We start from the raw sequence: 19,162 nt of genomic DNA, 5'->3' as shown, positions 1-19,162 counted from the left end.
GGGAAAGGCTATTCACGCTAGTATTCTTGCCTGGAGAATCCCATGGACTCTACAGTCCATGGTGTCACAAAGAGTCACACAGGGCTTCCCTGGTGGCTCAGAGGTTAAAGCGTCTGCCTGCAGTGTGGGAAACCTGGGTTCGATCCCTGGGTCAGGAAGATCCCCTGGGGAAGGAAATGGCAACCCACTCCAGTATTCTTGCCTGGAGAATCCCATGGACGGAGGAGCTTGGTGGGCTACAGTCCACGGGGTCGCAAAGAGTCGGACCGACTGAGTGACTTAACTTTCACTTTCGCTTCACAATAGCAATTTAGCAAATGAAGAACAATAATTTTGTAGAGAAGTGAAAAGACAAAGGAAAAGGACTTTGAGCTTCTTGGGTGGCAAATAGTGGGAAAGCAGATATATGAAGAAAGTAATGGTGGATAAGGACTAGGTAGAAAGGTTTGCTGTGTGGCATCTTCATCAGGGCCAGCTCTGCTAGTGAGACTGTTATGCCCTTCCTGATACAGGAAGTTGTAGACAGGAGGACACCTTGATGAGGGGAATTTATGTTCTGTTTTCAGGAAGATGGGGCAGGCCAGAGAGCTCATTCTGTGTCTACTTTTTCTCACTTGCCTTCAGCTTAAAATAATCGTCATGTCAGAGTGGCATATTTGGGCGTGGCAGATTCTGTTACCCTACCGCCCTCTGCCCAGGCTCATTCAGGGGTGACTCAGGTTCCTTCTCCGTGGCATTCTAGGCCCCAGGGCCATAAAATTCTCCGGTAGATCTTTCATGTTGACTGGCAGATGAGGAAAAAGGGTGTGAAAGGTCATAGAGAGGTTCTAGGGGTCAAGCCTGGAAGTACCATATATCACCTTCCCTCACATTCCATTAGCTGGAACCCGATCACATGGCTCCACCTAACTGCAGGGAGGCCGGGCAATGCCATCTTCCTGTGAGCCCTGAAGGAAGATGAAACAGGATTGGTGAGGTGAACATGTGCCATTTCCTCTGCTACTGTGTATCTTAGGTCAGATAGATTTAGGTATGGATCCCTTCTAATTGAGCAATCTTCACGGTTTGTTCAGTAGGTCCAGGCATGTGATTTCACTCTTATTCCTTTAATTGACTCCAATATAAAATAGGGAAGATGGTTCTCACATACTACTTTAGGGGTATTTGGGATATCAAGGAGTGATGGAGTTTGAATAGTAGGCTTTAGGAAAACTAAATTACTATTCCATTAGGAACATAGTAGATATGAAACCTCTCTTCTTATATCTTGTTTCTTATGATACTGTATCTAATATGTCCTGGGCCTTTCCCTGATTGTTTTTCAACCACAGATAACCGCATGTCTCAGGGATAATCTGCTTGGGGCTCTTCCATGTCGTTCTCCACACCAAGAAGCTTTATCAGTCTTCCTTCTGCTCCCAGAGTGTCCTGTCATGCTTGATTCCAGGAACTGGATGACTCTGGTGGTTCCATTTGCAGAGGCTGTTCATAAAATGACCGATCAATCTTCGAAAGTCCTGAGTAAGCTTGATTACTTTTATGTCACTTTATTCATATTCTGAATAGAATACTGTCTGAAATAGAATTTATAACAAATTTTAGATAGATTTGAAAATACTGTACAAATGTTTGAGTATGTGATATGTATATTATTGAAAAGATTAACCTAAAGCTATTTTCAAATTCAAGTTTGTGTGCCCGATACACACTGAGGCCAAACAAACAGAAGCATTGGAGTTTGGGGCAGAGATAGGTCTATTTCAAGTGCCAAGCAAGGAGAATGGGCAGTTGTGCCCCAAAGACCTAAACCCCCTGATGGGTTTCAGGAGAGAGTTTTTAAAGAAAAATTTTCAGGGAGGGCTGCTGAGTGTGTGACTTTCTTCTGATTGGTTGGTGGTGAGGTAACAGGGTGGTGCTCCAGAAATCTCAGTCTTCAGCCTTCTGGTTGTAAACAGTCTGGGGTTCAAGTGCTTGTGCTCAGCCTGAAGTTACCATCCTCCAGCTGAGTGAGAGTCTTAGTTCCTGCAGAACTCAGAGATATATATGTCAAACTGTCTTACATATCCTTTGAGGAGGAACCAGGACCCTGCCCCATCCCTCCACTATTGTTTCTTGACTGCTTTCCCTTCGTTTCTGCATTCCCTCACTTTCCCAATGAGTAACAGTTTAAATCTGCCCTTTGAAACTCAGGGAAGGTCTAGGAGGCTGAATCCTTTTCCCTGCAAACAAGAAGCAGGGAAGACACAGGAAGGAGACACAAGAAGGCGCTTGTATTAAGGAGGGTCCCACAGGATCCTGCTTGAATTCGAAACTACTATAATGGGCTTCACTGGTGGCTCAGTGAATCCTCCTGCAATACAGGAGACACAGGAGATGAAGGAAACACGAGACTTGGGTTCAGATCCTGAGCCGAGAAGGTCCCCTGGAGAAGGAAATGGCAACCTACTGCAGTACTCTTGCCTGGAAAGTCCCACGGACAGAGGAGCCTGGTGGGCTACAGTCCACGGGGTCTCAAAGAGTCACACACGATTGAGTAGATAATCATTACTCTTATTATTACAAAACATGTGTAATTCCTAGACTTGGTCATGGACTTGACCTCAGAATTTCACAACCATAGAGAATCCAGTCAAGATAAAACCATACTTTAAAGTTTTTTGTTTATGGTGTTTTAAAACTTTAGGTATTTTGATCAGACATGAGGGGAACAATGTTTATCTTTGTGTTCTTGTTTTTTATTTTATTCAGTGCTTTGGGATGTCCTTTTATGACTTTGAGCTAACGTTCAAGGTCCAAAGCTTAAAAGATGCAAAGGTGATATATACGGTGAAATAGCCACCTAATTCCCCTCCCACAAAGCAGTTACAGAGTAGAGTTTCTTACATAATGTTTGAAAGATACTCTATAAAAACATATAGAAATGTATTTTTTTTTCAAATGGTAGCATACACTCTTCAGCAACTTGCTTTTTTCCACAAATCACTATATTGCGGAAATCATTATATTACCTGACTTATATGAATGCTTTATTCCAATTTAATGGCTGAATAGTATTCTATTCATGTACCTGAATAGTTGTTTCTGCATTTTTGCTCTTATAACAGTTCTAACATACATTTCTTTGTGTATGTATATAGACCCAATAATTTTGCTTTCTGGAAACTTCCCTGCTTATAATTATACATATTTAATATATATTATACAATAATATAATATAATTATATGAATATATTTATATAAATAGATATATTTATATTTATACAAGCAGGGAAATTTTCAGAAAGCAAAATTACTGGATCAGATTGTATGTGCATTTTAAATCTTGAGAGATTTTGCCAAATGACCCTCCACAGACGTCAAGGCCACCATATTGCCCAACTTAAGTGGGCACCATTCACATTATCACCCTTGGAATTGGGCAACATGGCAGCTCTGACAGAAGATGTACCATTTATTCTTCATCAATTAATATGAAAGCATCAGCCCACAGTGTAAACCAAACTTTGGTCTATACCACTCTGAAAAGAAGAATCTATTTCTTTTTCTTTTTTGGCCCTGCCACATGGCTTGCTTGCTTGCATGCCCCATGCAATGGGAGGGTGAAGTCCTAATTGCTGGACTTCCAGGGAATTTTTAAGAATATTTTAATTTAAATTGTCTCGTTATGAGTGAAGTTGTGCTGTTTTTCCTATATTCAGTTATATTTGTATATCATACTTTACAAACCATCAGTTCTCTCCTCTTACCTATTTTTCCATTTGTTGTTAGTATCTTTCTTTTCTATTTGAAGTTTTTTAAACTACTAAGACAGTTCTTTAAAAAAATTATTTGATTTATTTGTTTTTGGCTGCGCTGAGTCTTCGTTGCTGTGTGCAGGCTTTCTCTAGTTGAGGCAAGCGGGGGCTGCTCTTTGTTGCAATGCAAGGACTTCTCGTTGTGGTGGTTTCTTGTTGTGGAGTATGGGCTCTAGGCATGAGGGTTTCAGTAGCTGTGTCTCTCGGGCTCAGTCATTCCTTGGCATTTGGGATCTTCCCGGACCAAAGAGTGAATCCGTATCCCCTGCATTGGCAGGTGGATTCTTAACTACTGGGCCACCAGGCAAGTCCCAACAATTCTTTATCCATAAGATGAGTTGCAATTTTTTTTTCTTTAGGTTACTGAAATTTTTTTACTTTTTGGTATTTTTGCCATGCGTAATATTTTTAAACACTTTTATGCAGCCTACTGTATTAACATTTTCTTTTATGTTTTCTGATATTTTCTCAAAAAGTTTGCCTTATGATGAAATTTAAAGATTTCCCATGCTCCTATTAGAATATTTATTGCTTCATTCTTTTAATTAACTTTTATTGGAATATAGTTGATTTACAATGTTGTATTAGCTTCTGTTGTATAGCAAAGTGAATCAGTTATAATGTATAAAAATCCACTCTTTTTTAGATTCCTTTCCCATATAAGCCATTACTGAGTATTGAGTAGAGTTCCCTGTGCTATACAGTAGGTTCTTATCAGTTATCTATTTTATATATAGTAATGTGTTTATATCAATCCAATCTCCCAATATATCCATCCCCCCATTGTTTCATTTTTATGTTTAAGTCTTTGAACTATATGGAGTTTATCTTGATTACACTTCATTTTTGGGGGATCAGTTTCCAGTGGTCACACATTTATTAAGTGATCTGTTTCATTCCCTGATAATACACAATGCCTCTTTCATCATATACCAATATCTCATATATATTTGATTCCGTTTGTGAAGTCTGCTACATTGTCTTCCTTTCATGCATCTGGGTCACACTATTTTAATTACATTAACTTGAAAATACATTTTAACATCTGATTTGTTTGTTTTCTGAGAATTTTCTTTTAAAGGTACAGAAATTCAGTTTGTAACTCAGTGATACCAAAATATTGTTACTGAGCTAATTTAAAAATATATCCATCTATCGTAGGTGATAATAAAGTCTGAAAACCTACATAATTTTTTTTCAGATTAAAATTGTCCTTGATCACATTTCGTGTCTTGTGTGTATATGTGTGTGTGCATATGTATTCTGTGTTTTCACCTGTGTATATTTTCAGACCTTATAAATACCCTATGGAATTTTCATTTTGAAAATCATGAAATCAATCAAGTAATCAAGCATAAATATGAACTATCAACACGTTTTTTTTCAGAAACCTGAATTTGAGCTTTTAATTCCAAAGATACTTAATCAGGGAGCAAAAATTTTTTCCACATCTGTGAGTAATAAATATTGTCCAGGATGTTATCCTTCAAAAAGGTTATCCCATGATTTATGGGTTATGCCATCAGAACTGGAAAATATGATCTATTTCTTACATTAAAGAACTTAGAAAACTGAGAGAATTTTTTTGGAGGTGCATATTTATCATGGCTGATTTTATACGTCTCAGAGCAGTGTTGGACATCTTTGCAAGAATCTTCCCTCAACTCACTTGTCCAGATGCTGAAAACTGCCATCATCTCTCAAATGTTTTCCTGGAATAGTACTGTTCAGAGTATCCGTAACCGCAATGTTAAAACTCTTCTGGAAGTGATGAAAGCCATATATAAGGTAAGGGTTCATCTAAAGGAATGTATATACCATTTTACTAAATCAAGTTCCCTTAGTTCTTAGCCAGTTGAAGTCTTATTTTATTTTCCACAGCAAGAATGAAAATATTTGATTCAGACCTTAAATATTTAGAATTTTGTTTGTTTTCTAACTGGATAGACTCTGGTGGAATATATTACATAGTATATATAATATGTATATAGTGTATATATAATATATTACAGGCACAAATACTCAGATATGACAGTGATTCAGCATTTTCATTAGTGTATAGAACATAATCCAGAAGTAACCTAAGATTAGGCTACTAATAAACCTAATAATTATTGGAGGACAGGAAGGAACCAGAGCATTTTAAATAGAAGAGCAGAATTAAATTGGTATTGTTCAACTGAAAAATAATTAGCCAAAATAGATGTTTTTATAAATATTAATTGCTCAATCGGTAACCAAAACAAAAAGAAAGTGAAAGTGAAGTCACTCAGTCGTGTCTGAATCTTTGCGACCCCATGGGCTATAGCCTACCAGGTTCTTCTGTCCATGGGATTTTCCAAGCAAGAGTACTGTTTCACCACAAGATATCAGTCTCAATAGGAGAAAGTATTATGTGCAAAAGTTAGTGCTTTTCAGAAGTAATGATGCACTGATATTTCTAAAGTAGTATATTTCCTCCATCTTTATTAAGATATAACTGAAATAGAACATTGTGTAAGTTTAAGGTGTACGGAGTGTTAATTTGATTTGTTTTGTTCAGTCCCTAAGTCTTATCTGACTCTTTGTGAGCTTATGGACTGCAGCACACCAGTCTTCCCTGTCCTTCACTATCTCCTGGAGTTTGCTCAACTTCATATCTGGTGAGTTGGTGATGCCATCCAACCATCTCATCCTCTGTTGCCCACTTCTCATTTTGCCTTCAATATTCACCAGCATCAGTGTCTTTTCACGTGAGTCGGTTCTTAGCATCCGTCCTTCCAGTGAATATTCAGGGTTGATTTCCTTTAGGATTGACTGGTTTGATCTTCTCACTGTTCAAGGGACTCTCAAGTGTCTTCTCCAGCACATTTTGAAAGCAGTAATTCTTTGGCACTCAGTCTCCTTTACGGTCCAACTCTCACATCTGTATATGATTACTGGAAAAACCATAGTTTTGACTATATGGACCCTTTGTCAGCAAAGTGGTATCTCTGTTTTTTAATATGCTCTCTATGTTTGTCATAACTTTCCTTCCAGTGAGCAGGAGTCTTTTAATTTCATGGCTTCAGTCACTGTCCTCAGTGACTTTGGAGCCCAAAGAAATAAAATCTGCTACTGCTTCCACTTTTTCCCTTTCTAGACACGTATATAGCTACTGTTATAGTTACTGTTTATTTAGTGTGGTAAGAACACTTAAGATCTACTGTCTTAGCAACTTTCAACTATATAGTACAATATTGTTAACTATGATCGCCATGCTGTGCATTAGATCCGCAGAACTTATTTATCTTATAACTGGAAGTTTGTACCGTTTAACCAACATCTCTCTTTTTCTCCCACCCCAACTCTATAAACCACCACTCCACTCTGTTTCTGAGTTTAGCTTTTTTTAGATTTCACGTGTAAGTGATATCTTACTGTATTTGCCTTTCTCTGAAGTATTTCGCTTAGCATAATGTCCTCACCATCCATCCATGTTGTTGTAAATGGCAGGATTTCCTTGTTTCTCATGGCTGAATAAAATTCCATTGTGTACATATGTATGTATCAGTGTATATGCATACACATATATATACACCGTATCTTCTTTATCCATTCATCTGTCCATGGACGCTTAGGTTGTTTATTTACCTTGGCTATTCTAAATAATGCTAAAATGAACATGGGCCTGTAGATATCTCTTTGAGCAGGTGATTTCATTTCCTTTGGCTCTATACCCCAAAGTGGGATTGCTGGATCATGCGGTAGTTCTATTTTTAATTTTGTGAGGAAGCCTTCATACTGTTTTCCATAGTGCCCACACCAATTGACATTCCCACTAATGGTGCACAAAAGTTCCTCTTTCTCCACATCCTCACCAACACTTCTCTCTTGTGTTTTTGATGATAGCCATTCTAATAGGCATAAGGTAATATTGCACTATGGTTTTGATTTGCATTTCCCTAATGATTAACGATGTTGAGTATATTTTCATGTACTTGTTGGCCATCTGTAAGTCTTCTCTGAAACAAGCCTGTTCAGTTCGTCTGCCAATTTTTTAAAATTAGATAGTTTGATTAGCACTGTGGATGGTGACTGTAGGCATGAAATTAAAAGACGCTTGTTCTTTGGAAGAAAAACTATGACACACCTAAGCAGCATATTAAAAAGCAGAGACATTACTTTGCTGACAAAGGTCCATACAGTCAAAGCTGTGGTTTTTCCAGTAGTCATGTACAGATGTGAGAGTTGGACCATAAAGAAGGCTGAGTGCCAAAGAAGTGATGCTTTCAAACTGTGGTGTTGGAGAAGACTCTTGAGAGTCCCTTGGACAGCAAAAAGATCAAACCAACAATCCTAAAGGAAATCAGTCCTGAATATTCACTGGAGGACTGATGCTAAAGCTGAAGCTCCAATACTTTGGCCACCTGATGCGAAGAGCTGACTCATTTGAAAAGACCCTGATGCTGGGAAAGATTGAAGGCAGGAGGATAAGGGGACGATAGAGGATGAGATGGTTGGATGGCATCACCGAATCAATGGACATGAGTTTGGGTAAACTCTGGGAGTTGGTGATGGGCAGGGAGGCCTGGCGTGCTGCAGTCCATGGGGTCGCAAAGAGTCGGAGCAACAGTCGCAAAGACAACTGAGCAACTAACTAAACTAAACAGAGGCATATATAAAAATAGATTAAGTTACTCATTGATAGAAAATAAATATCACAGGTTGTATTTTCTTTAAGGTAAACAAAACTAACTGTCGATTACCAGAAGATATGTTCCACATAAATGAATTGTCCTTTTGGTTGAACTTTTATGAAGATAGAAATAGAGTGATCTATAGGGAAAACAACCTGGTAAGAATATTTTACTTTCTGAATATTTTTTTGTACTTTAAAAGGGAAACACATTAATAGCTATGTAGCTTCTTTGTAAGTTAAGATCTGAAAATGTCCTCATTGTAATGCTGAATTTGCTAAAGTAGATGCTCTTGGATAACTTAAAACATCTTTCAGCCACAAAGCAAATGCATTTTCCTAGAAGTTTGTTTCTAGGTAATTTAGATTCTTAAAAATGAATTCTATAAAGTATGGAGGTAAATAATTTAAGGTAGTGAGGTAAAGGAATGAAGGTTTCCTTTTCTTTTGATTATCAAAATTCTTCTGTCTTTTTAATTTTTAGATACCTGCAGAAAACTTCAGTCTGATTATTTTCAGTGATTTTCCATTTGTCTTTAATTTGGTGTCCAAAATTAAATTATTGCAAGCTGATTCCCAAATAAGAATGTTGGTATGTATGTCTTATTTTTTATTATGTAAAATTTTCAAATATATACAAAGTAGAGATAATGGCATATTAAATCCCAGCACAAGTTTTCAGCAGTCATCAACATTTTGCCATACTTCATTTATCATTTTTTAAATTTTCAGTTGTTACTATTTTTGCTAAAGTTTCTTTTTTTTGCTGTGGCATGCAGCTTATAGGATCTTAGTTCCCTGACAGGGCTTGATCCCTCACCCTCATCAGTGAAAGCTCGAAGTCCTAGCCTCTGGCCACCAGGGAATTCCCATGTTTTTGTTAAGTATTGTAAAGCAAATTCCAGGCCCAATTTATTTTCACCTCTCCATATTTCAGTGCATTATTTATGGTGGTTTCACTTTTGTTCATTCTGAGATTCATCAGTGGGTTCAGATGGTGACCACATTCTTCCACTGTAACATTTCCCATCAACCTTTTTAAAAAAAATTAAATCATAGTTAATGTACAATGTATAAATTATAGACATACAATATAGTGACTCACAATTTTTAAAGGTTATACTTCATTTATAGTTATTATAAAATATTGGATACATCCCCTGTGTTGTACAGTATATACTTGTAGCTTATTTTGTATCTAATGATTTGTACCCCTTCTCTTCTACCCCTATATCTTCCCTCTCCCCACTGGTAAACACTAGTTTGTTCTCTGTATCTGCAAGTCTGCTTCTTTTTTGTTTTATTCACTAGTTTGTTGTAGTTTTTAGATTCCACATGTAAATGATATAATACAGTATTTGTCTTTTTCCATACATTGTACTTCACTTAGCAAAATGCCCTCCAAGTCCATCCATGTTGCTGCAAAAGGCAAAATTTTGTTAGTTTTTTTATGGCTGTGTAGTATTCCATCATTTTGCACAATTCCTTGGTGCCATAGATTTTATGATCTCTTTGTCTTCCAAATCATACTCACAGTGCTCTTTTACTTAAGTAATTGTGATATGAGTATATATAGCAATGGTTGGCATAATGTATGCTATATAAAATGTTTATTTGAAATATTAAACAATTTCTTGTATTCCTATGAGGATTCCTAAAATATTTCTTTTTCTAGAAATCTGAAGAGAACAACTACATGAATTTTGGGGGAATAATTCTACCAAGAAGGGCTGACTCCCCTTCATTTACACTTAGAGTCAGACGAAGTCACTTAGTTGAAGATGCTCTATGTCAGTTAAGCCAAGCTGAAGACACTGACCTCCGGAAAACATTAGTGGTACGCTAAAACTCCTCATAATATTTTTACTAATGTGTGTGGAGGGAACATTTATATAATGTGGTACAAGGAGAACCTGTATTTGCAACTATAGTTATCAGCCTAATGGTTTCCAGGATTCCTTGCTTACCCTTCAGAGAAAAGCTCCAGGATGTTTAATTGACCATTGGCTCTATGAGTTAACTATTAGTTAGTTACCTTTGGCTACAGAAATGCTTCATAATGAACCATCCCAAAGCATAGTGACTTAAAATAGTAATTTTACAGATCTGCAGTTCTGCTGAGACTGCTGCTCTAAGTTGAACTCATCTGTGTGGCTTTTCAGATTTTGTCTGTACCTGTTTACATGTTTGAGAATTGGCTAGAGATTGGTTACCTAGGCTTGGCCTGGCTCAGGCAATCTGGCCCTGACTCCTGTGTTTTACATCTTCTTCCTAGAACCCACAAACATGTTTGCATATCAGTGTCAGAGGTACAAGAGAGCGAGGCCCCTCCACACCCACTTGCCAAGCCACTGCCAAAAAAAAGATAGCAAGCCCAGTTACACAACAAACATTGCTTCAGTCAAAGCAAGTCACATGGCTGAACTCAAGTCAAGGGCTGGCATAATATACTCAGCCTTTTTAATGAGAGGAACTATAAAGCCACATGCGAAAGACCTGGGCCAAGGAGGGGTAAAGAATTGGGGCAATGAATGCATTCAGCAAGTGGCAGGTAGAATGGATACTTTTACTGCATTTTGGCTCTAGTTTTAGTCACAGACTTTCCACTGTGTTGGTTCCATTTCCTAGCCATCCTTCACTTTATCCTTGGGGGCATCTGTAGGGTTTTTACTGTGTGGTACTTCAGATCCTTTGCCCACAGAATAAAGACGAACTTTGTAGGTGAGAGCTGCTATCTGTCCAGAAGGGAGTGCATTTTCCTGATATCAGCCAAGAAGGGAAAAGTTAGGTTCTCAGAGAGGAAGTCAGACTCTGAGTTGGGTCTCAGAACTCTGATGGAAAACAAGGAAAGGATTTTATAAGCTAGGCTTTCTAGTTTTTGTCTCCCTCTGTGCCTATTTCCCTTTAAATCTTGATTATGAGGAAATCAGTAGAAAGTGATTCTGCCTACAGGAAATGACAAAGAGGTAAGAAGGTAAACTTCAAGAGACATCCAATCAAATATAGACTCTCAACGAGGCAAGGTTGTCGAGCTCTTTATGAGCACGTCCTGACCATAGCAAAGACAACCTTCCTGGTATAAATGAGTGGAAGTAGGAAAATCGGAAGCAAGCTTAATTTAATTTTGGTGTATCTCGATGAAATGTGAGGCAGGCCCTTGGTGATGACGAACAAGTCCAAGGAGGTAAATCTAGGTAAAGAGAAGTGAAAGAGAACTCTCAGTGAAGCTTGGTGATATTTACATTAGAAACATGGAAAGAAGCAAACAGGAAGGGAAGTATAGAAGGAGTAGTTAGAGGGACTTCCTCAGTGGTCCAGTGGATAAGACTCTACACTCCCAATGCAGGGGGCCTGGGTTCGATGCCTGGGCAGGGAACTAGATTATGCATGCCGCAACTAAGAGTTCATATGCTGCAACTAAAGATCTTGCAGGTCCCAACTAAAGATGCCGCATGCCACAACTAAGACCTGACACAGCCAAATACATAGATATTTACAGCAAAGAGTAGTTAGAGAGAGGGGAGGAAATCTAAGATAGCACTCGTGCTACAAATCCCAGAGGTAGACCTTAGAAAGGAGGGACCCGTTCTTATCGATGCTCACGTGAGGGCTCTGGGCAGTCAGCTCTGAAATTTCCAACAAAGGTGCCCTGTCCAGGCTGACAAGGAGGGCTGTTTATCTGAAGTCCTAATGAGGGGAGAGGCAGAAGAAACCAAACATTTGTTGACTGTAGACTAAGTTGTAAAGCCTGACTGATAAGAGGAAGCTGGACAAGAGAGAAAAATTGAGGAATTTAGTGGGCCCGGGGTTTGAAGCACGTCAAAATTTGGTTCAAGATGCTGGTCCACGTAATTGGTGGCTGTTGAGTGTTGCCAGAATCTCGCTTCACTTGGTTCATGTGGCCATGGGAGGGACCTACGTACTCACTAGGCAGTAATCTGAGAGTAAACAGGCTCACGGCCCCCACTATCAGAAGCAAAGTGAGAGAGCAAAGTACAGTTAGGTAAGGAGAGTGGATTCTGGGAATTCTGGTGATGGCAGGAGGCTTGAAACTTTTCTGTAAAGGTCAAGGCATCATGTTTTAAATCTGGACCTGACAATGTCCTCTTTTCTCAGGTTGAATTCATTAAAGAAATTCGTTCTGTGGGGGATGGGGTGAAGTCTGAGTTTTTTCACTGTATATTTGAATCTATGACCAAGGAAGAATATGGAATGTTCATATATCCTGAAGAGGATTCCTACATGTGGTTTCCTGTCAACGTAAGCCTTTTATCTGTTTTCTTATGGTTTTTCAGAACAGAAAAAGTTTACCATATACTGTAAATGAACACAATACCTGCTAATGTAAAATTAGGTCACATAAAGCCTTGCTACTCAAAATGTGGTCCACAGAACGGAAGTTCCAGCATTACCTGGAACTGTTAGAAAAGCAGAATCTCAGGCCCAGATCAGAATATATATTTTTATAAGATCGCTAGGTGATTCATATGAACATTAAATTTTCAAACAGTGTGAATAAGGTATATTTGAGATATGATAAATGGTACATAAAATGTCCACTTTGATACATTTTGATGTACACCTATGCCCATGAAATTCAAGACAATGAAAACAAAAGACAGTGAACACATCCATCATCCCCTAGAGGTTCCTCAGGTTCCTTTCTGATCCTGCTTCCCCCTGCCTCTATTCCCTGCCTCATGCCCATGCAACCACTGATTCGATTTCTGTCACTATAATTTGATTTCCTAGAATTTTACATAAATGGAATTATAAGCAGTCTTTGTATCTGTCCTTTCATTCAGCATAATGATATTGAGAATCATGTGTGTTGTATCTATCATAGTTCATTCCCTTCTATTGCTGAGCAGTATTCCATTGTTTAGATGTATTACACTTTGTTGAATATTGGGTGGTTTCCTAAATTTTAAGAGGCAGTAATCTAGAGTTTCAAACTAGGAGAGAAATTGTTAACAGAATCCTAGAGATAATTGCTAATTCTAATAAGATGATTCATTTCTGCAATGATTATATTTTTACAAAGATTCTCTATCTGTAAATATTTTCTTAAAGTAGTAAAAACTTCATTTCTCTGTTAGTGTGTGTCTGTGTTAGTCACTCAGTCGTGTCCGACTCTATGTGACCACGTGAACTGTAGCCTACCAAAGTTCTATGTCCATGGGGTTCTCCAGGCAAGAATTCTGGAGTGGATTGCCATTCCCTCCTCCAGGAGATCTTCCCAATGCAGGGATTGAACTCGGGTCTTCTGAATTGTAAGCAGACTCCTTACCAGCTGAGCCACAAGGGAAGCCTTCTCTATTAGTAACACAGAGCAAATAATTCTAACAAGAATCACATGTTGAATTTCAATTTATTGATCTCCTTTCCCATAAACTTCCAAATACTCTTTCAAATGATATGGTGGAGTTTGGAACCCAGAAAGAAAAGGGTATAGGAAGAGAACATGAATGAGAGTAAAAAAGCACTAAAAGGTGTTTTGTATCTTTTTAGAAGGGCTTCCCAGGTGGCTCAGTGGTACAGAATCTGCCTGCTAATACAGGAGACGTGGATTCGATCCCTGGGTGGGAAAGATACCCTGGAGAAGCCACACACTCCAGTATTTTTGCCTGGGAAAATCCATGGACAGAGAGCCTGGCAGGCTACAGTCCATGGAGTCCTGAAAGAATTGGACACAATTTAGTGATTAGATGTTTAGCCACGAAACATCTTTTTGAGAAAGAAGGAGTGGCTAAGGTGTGCCATTGGTATGGTCAACCAGCAAGTTTTTACTGGCTGTTTCTTGAAGTTCCCACATTGTATTAAATACTATAGAAGATTCAGATTAGTGGATAATACAATCTCTTTCCTTTGAAAACATTTTTTATATGTAGATAGAGCAATAAGACTAAAATACCAGGAACTTTAGCAATTTTTTGAAATTTTGTGCTGCTGACTTTGTGTTATAATCAGTTCAGTTCAGTTCAGTTGCTCAGTCGTTTCTGACTCTTTGCAACCCCATGGACTGCAGCACGCCAGGCTTCCCTGTCCATCACCAACTTCTGGAGCTTGCTCAAACTCATGTCCATCAAGGTGGTGATGCCATCCAACCATCTCATCCTCTGTTGTCCCCTTTTCTTCCTGCCTTCAATCTTTCCCAGCATCAAGGTCTGTTGTAATAGTTGTTGGGAAATAGGTAGGATAGGGAAGGAAGCACTCTTGTGAGATCAGAAGCCCAGAGATCTAGTCTTGAGTGATGGTGGGTGTATAATTTAGCCTCTCTGAGTTGTTAGTTTCCTCAACTGTAAAAATGCCTGCTGCTGCTGCTGCTGCTGCTGCGTCACTTCAGTCGTATCCGACTCTGTCCGACCCCATAGACGGCAGCCTACCAAGCTCCTCCGTCCATGGGATTTCCCAGGCAAGAGTACTGGAGTGGGTTGCCATTGCCTTCTCCAGTAAAAATGCCTAAGTACTAGCAAAACTAATATCTATTCTGCCTGCTTTATAGAGTTATTGTGAGATTAAAACAAGATAAAAGGTATGTCAAAGTGTGAAGGTATGATAAAAGTGTGAAGCTCCCTGAAAACTTTAGGTCACTATACAAATTTAAGGGATTCTTTCTTAGGACCTAAAGAAATCAAGGGGGACTGAAGTGATTGGAAAAAGTGTCATTGGAAAATGGAGCCCTGAGGTTAATGATGAAGGATAGGGACTAAGTATATCAAAACAATGCAAGCAGGGAATGGAAAGGAAGAAAATAAACCTCATATCAACTCTATGAGATAGGTGGTTTGCCCCATTTTAAAGATGAAGAAACTGAGGCATGGAGAGATTAAATAAACTGTATACAGATATTCGTTACCTCCACCATAGTTTGGCCCCAAGTAAATAACAGGGAGGGAACACAGCTCTACCCATTAACAGAAAATTGGATTAAAGATTTACTGAGCATGGCATCGCCCATCAGAACAAGACCCAATTTCCCCCTCTGTCAGTCTCTCCCATCAGGAAGCTTCCATAAGCCTCTTATCCTTCTCCATCAGAAGGCAGACAGACTGAAAACCACAATCACAGAAAACTAATCAGTCTGATCACATGGACCACAGCCTTGCCTAACTCAGTGAAACTATGAGCCATGCCTTGTAGGGCCACTTAAGAAGGAGGGTCATGGTGGAGAGTTCTGACAAAACGTGGTCCACTGGAGAAGAGAATGGCAAACCTCTTTAGTATTCTTGCCTTGAGAACCCCATGAACAGTATGAAAAGGTGAAAAATTAGGACAGTGAAAGATGAATTCCCCAGGTCGGTAGGTACCCAATATGCTATTAGAGATCGGTGGAGAAATAACTCCTGAAAGAATGAAGAGACAGAGCCAAAGCAAAAACAACCATCCACTTGTGCATGTGACTGGTGATAGAAGCCAAGTCCGATGCTATAAAGAGCAAAATTGCATAGGAACTTAGAATGTTAGGTCCATGAATCAAGACAAATTGGGTAAGAATTAAAGATATTAAAATTTAAAAAAAAAAGACAAATTGGAAGTGGTCAAACAGGAGATGGCAAGAGTGAATGTCGATATTTTAGGAATCAGTGAACTAAAATGGACTGGAATGGATGAATTTAAATAAGATGACCATTATATTTACTAATGTAGGCAAGAATCCCTTAAAAGAAATGGAGTAGCTGTCATAGTCAACAAAAGAGTCCGAAATGCAGTACTTGGATGCAATCTCAACAATGGCAGAACGATCTCTGCTCATTTCCAGGGCAAACCATTCAATATCACATTAATCCCAGTCTATGCTCCGACCAGTAATGCTGAAGAAGCTGAACTTGAATGGTTCTATGAAGACCTACAAGATTTTCTAGGACTAACACCCCCAAAAGATGTCCTTTTCATTATAGGGGACTGGATGCAAAAGTAGGAAGTCAAGAGATACCTGGAGTAACAGGCAGATTTGGCCTTGGAGTACAGAATGAAGCAGGGCAAACCTAATAGAATTTTTCCAAGAGAATGCATTGGTCATAGCAAACACCCTCTTCCAACAACACAAGAGAAGACTCTACACATGGACATCACCAGAGGTCAATACTGAATTCAGATTGATTATATTCTTTGCAGCCAAAGATGGAGAAGCTACATACAGTCAACAGAAACAAGACCGGGAGCTGACTGTGGCTCAGATCATGAACTCCTTATTGCCAAATTCAGACTTAAATTGAAGAAAGTAGGGAAAACCACTAGACCATTCAGGTATGACCTAAATCAAATCTCTTACGATTATACAGTGGAAGTGACAAATCGATTCAAGGAATTATATCTGATAGAGTGCCTGAAGAACTATGGATGGAGGTTCATGACATTGTACAGGGAACAGGAATCAAGACCATCCCCAAGAAAAAGAAATGCAAAAAAGCAAAATGGCTGTCTGAGGAGACCTTACAAATAGCTGTGAAAAGAAGAGAAGCAAAAAGCAAAAGAAAAAAGGAAAAATATACCCACTTAAATGCAGAGTTCCAAAGACTAGCAAGGTGAGATAAGAAAGCCTTCCTCAGTGATCAGTGCAAAGAAATAGAGGAAAACAATAGAATGAGAAAGATTAGCGATCTCTTAAGAATATTAGAGATACCAGGGAACATTTAATGCAAGAATAGGCACAATAAAGGACAGAAATGGTATGGACCTAACAGAAGCAGAAGATATTAAGAAGAGGTGGCAAGAATACACAGAAGAACTATACAAAAAAGATCTTCACAACCAAGATAATCATGGCGGTGTGATCACTCACCTAGAGCCAGACATCCTGGAATGCGAAGTCAAGTGGGCCTTAGAAAGCATCACTACGAACAAAGCTAGTGGAGGTGATGGAATTCCAGCTGAGCTATTTCAGATCCTAAAAGATGATGCTGTGAAAGTGCTGCACAAAATATGCCAGCAAATTTGAAAAACGCAGCAGTGGCCACAGGATTGTAAAAGGTCAGTTTTCATTCCAATCCCAAAGAAAGGTAATGCCAAAGAATGCTCAAACTACCACACAACTGCACTTATCGCACATGCTAGTAAATTAATGCTCAAAATTCTCCAAGCCAGGCTTCAGCAATATGTGAACCACGAAATTCCAGATGTTCAAGCTGTTTTTAGAAAAGGCAGAGGAACCAGAGATCAAATTGCCAACATCTGCTGGATCATCGAAAAAGCAAGATTGTTCCAGAAAAACATCTATTTCTGTTTTATTGACTATGCCAAAGCCTTTGACTGTGTGGATCACAACAAACTGTGGAAAATTCTGAAAGAGATGGGAATACTAGACGACCTGACCTGCCTCTTGAGAAACCTGTCTACAGGTCAGAAAGCAACAGTTAGAACTGGATATGGAATAACAAGAAAGAAAGAAAGTGAAAGTGAAGTCTCTCAGTCCTGTCTGACTCTTTTCAACCCCATGGACACCAGGCTCCTCTGTCCATGGGATTTTCTAGGCAAGACCCTGGAGTGGGTTGCCATTTCCTTCTCTAGGAAACTTCTCAACCCAGGGATCGAACCCAGGTCTCCCACATTGTAGACAGACACTTTACAATGTGAGCCACCAGGGAAGCCAAATATTTCTTTGAGCCCCTTTTTTGGTGGGGGAGGACAAGAATACTGGAGTGGGTTGCCATTCCCTTCTCCAAGAGATCTTCCCAACCCAGGGATTGAACCCATGTTCTCCCACATTGTAGGCAGACGCTTTGCCTTCTGAGCCACCAGGGAAGTCTCTATGGAATAAAAGAATGGTTCCAAATAAGGAAAGGAGTACGTCAAAACTGTATACTGTCACTCTGCTTATTTTACTTCTATGCAGAGTACATCATGAGAAACACTGGGCTGGGTGAAGCACAAGCTAGAATCAAGATTGCCAGGAGAAATATCAATAACCTCAGATATGCAGATGACACCACCCTTATGGCAGAAAGTGAAGAGGAGCTAAAAAGCCTCTTGATGAAAGTGAAAGAGGAGAGTGAAAAAGGTGGCTTAAAGATCAACATTCAGAAAACTAAGATCATGGCATCTGGTCCCATCACTTCATGGCAAATAGATGGGAAAACAGTGGAAACAGTGAGAGACTTTATTTTAGGGCGCTCGAAATTCACTGCAGATGGTGACTGTAGCCATGAAATTAAAAGACACTTGTCCCTTGGAAGGAAAGTTATGACCAACCTAGACAGTATATTAAAAAGCAGACACATTACTTTGCCAAGAAAGGTCCATCTAGTCAAAGGTGTGGTTTTTCCAGTGGTCATGTATGGATGTGAGAGTTGGATGTAAAGAAGGCTGAGCGCTAAAGAATTGATGCTTTTAAGCTGCGGTGCTGGAGAAGACTCTTGAGAGTCCCTTGGACTGCAAGGAGATCCAACCATTCCATCCTAAATGAAATCAGTCCTGAATATTCATTGCAAGGACTAATATTTAAACTGAAGCTCTAGTAATTTGGCCACCTGATGCGAAGAACTGTCTCATTTGAAAAGACCCTGATGCTGAGAAAGATTGAAGGCAGGAGGGGAAGGGGACAATAGAGGATGAGATGGTTGGATGGCATCACTGACTCAACGGACATGAGTTTGAATGAACTCTGGTGAACTCTGGGAGTTAGTGATGGACAGGGTGTCTTGACATGCTGCAGTCCATGGGATCGCAAAGAGTCAGACACGACTCAAAGACTGAACTGAACGGATATTCA

General features: G+C 39.2%; 1 protein-coding gene across 2 annotated transcripts in view; it reads left to right on the top strand.

Annotated features, from left to right (window-relative positions):
• Window positions 1-19,162, top strand: part of HERC6 (HECT and RLD domain containing E3 ubiquitin protein ligase family member 6) — a 54,788-nt gene that overhangs the window by 27,302 nt on the left and 8,324 nt on the right. For both annotated transcript variants that reach the window (XM_069593731.1, XM_069593732.1), the window contains exons 12-17: window positions 1,332-1,521; window positions 5,422-5,582; window positions 8,497-8,610; window positions 8,936-9,043; window positions 10,127-10,288; window positions 12,568-12,711. In XM_069593731.1, the coding sequence (XP_069449832.1) occupies window positions 1,332-1,521; window positions 5,422-5,582; window positions 8,497-8,610; window positions 8,936-9,043; window positions 10,127-10,288; window positions 12,568-12,711 (879 nt within the window). The remainder of the gene's footprint in view (window positions 1-1,331; window positions 1,522-5,421; window positions 5,583-8,496; window positions 8,611-8,935; window positions 9,044-10,126; window positions 10,289-12,567; window positions 12,712-19,162) is intronic.

This window comes from Ovis canadensis, chromosome 6 (assembly GCF_042477335.2).
Source record: "Ovis canadensis isolate MfBH-ARS-UI-01 breed Bighorn chromosome 6, ARS-UI_OviCan_v2, whole genome shotgun sequence".
Classification (NCBI taxonomy): Eukaryota; Metazoa; Chordata; class Mammalia; order Artiodactyla; family Bovidae; genus Ovis; species Ovis canadensis.
This window is presented reverse-complemented; position numbering and strand designations above follow the sequence as displayed.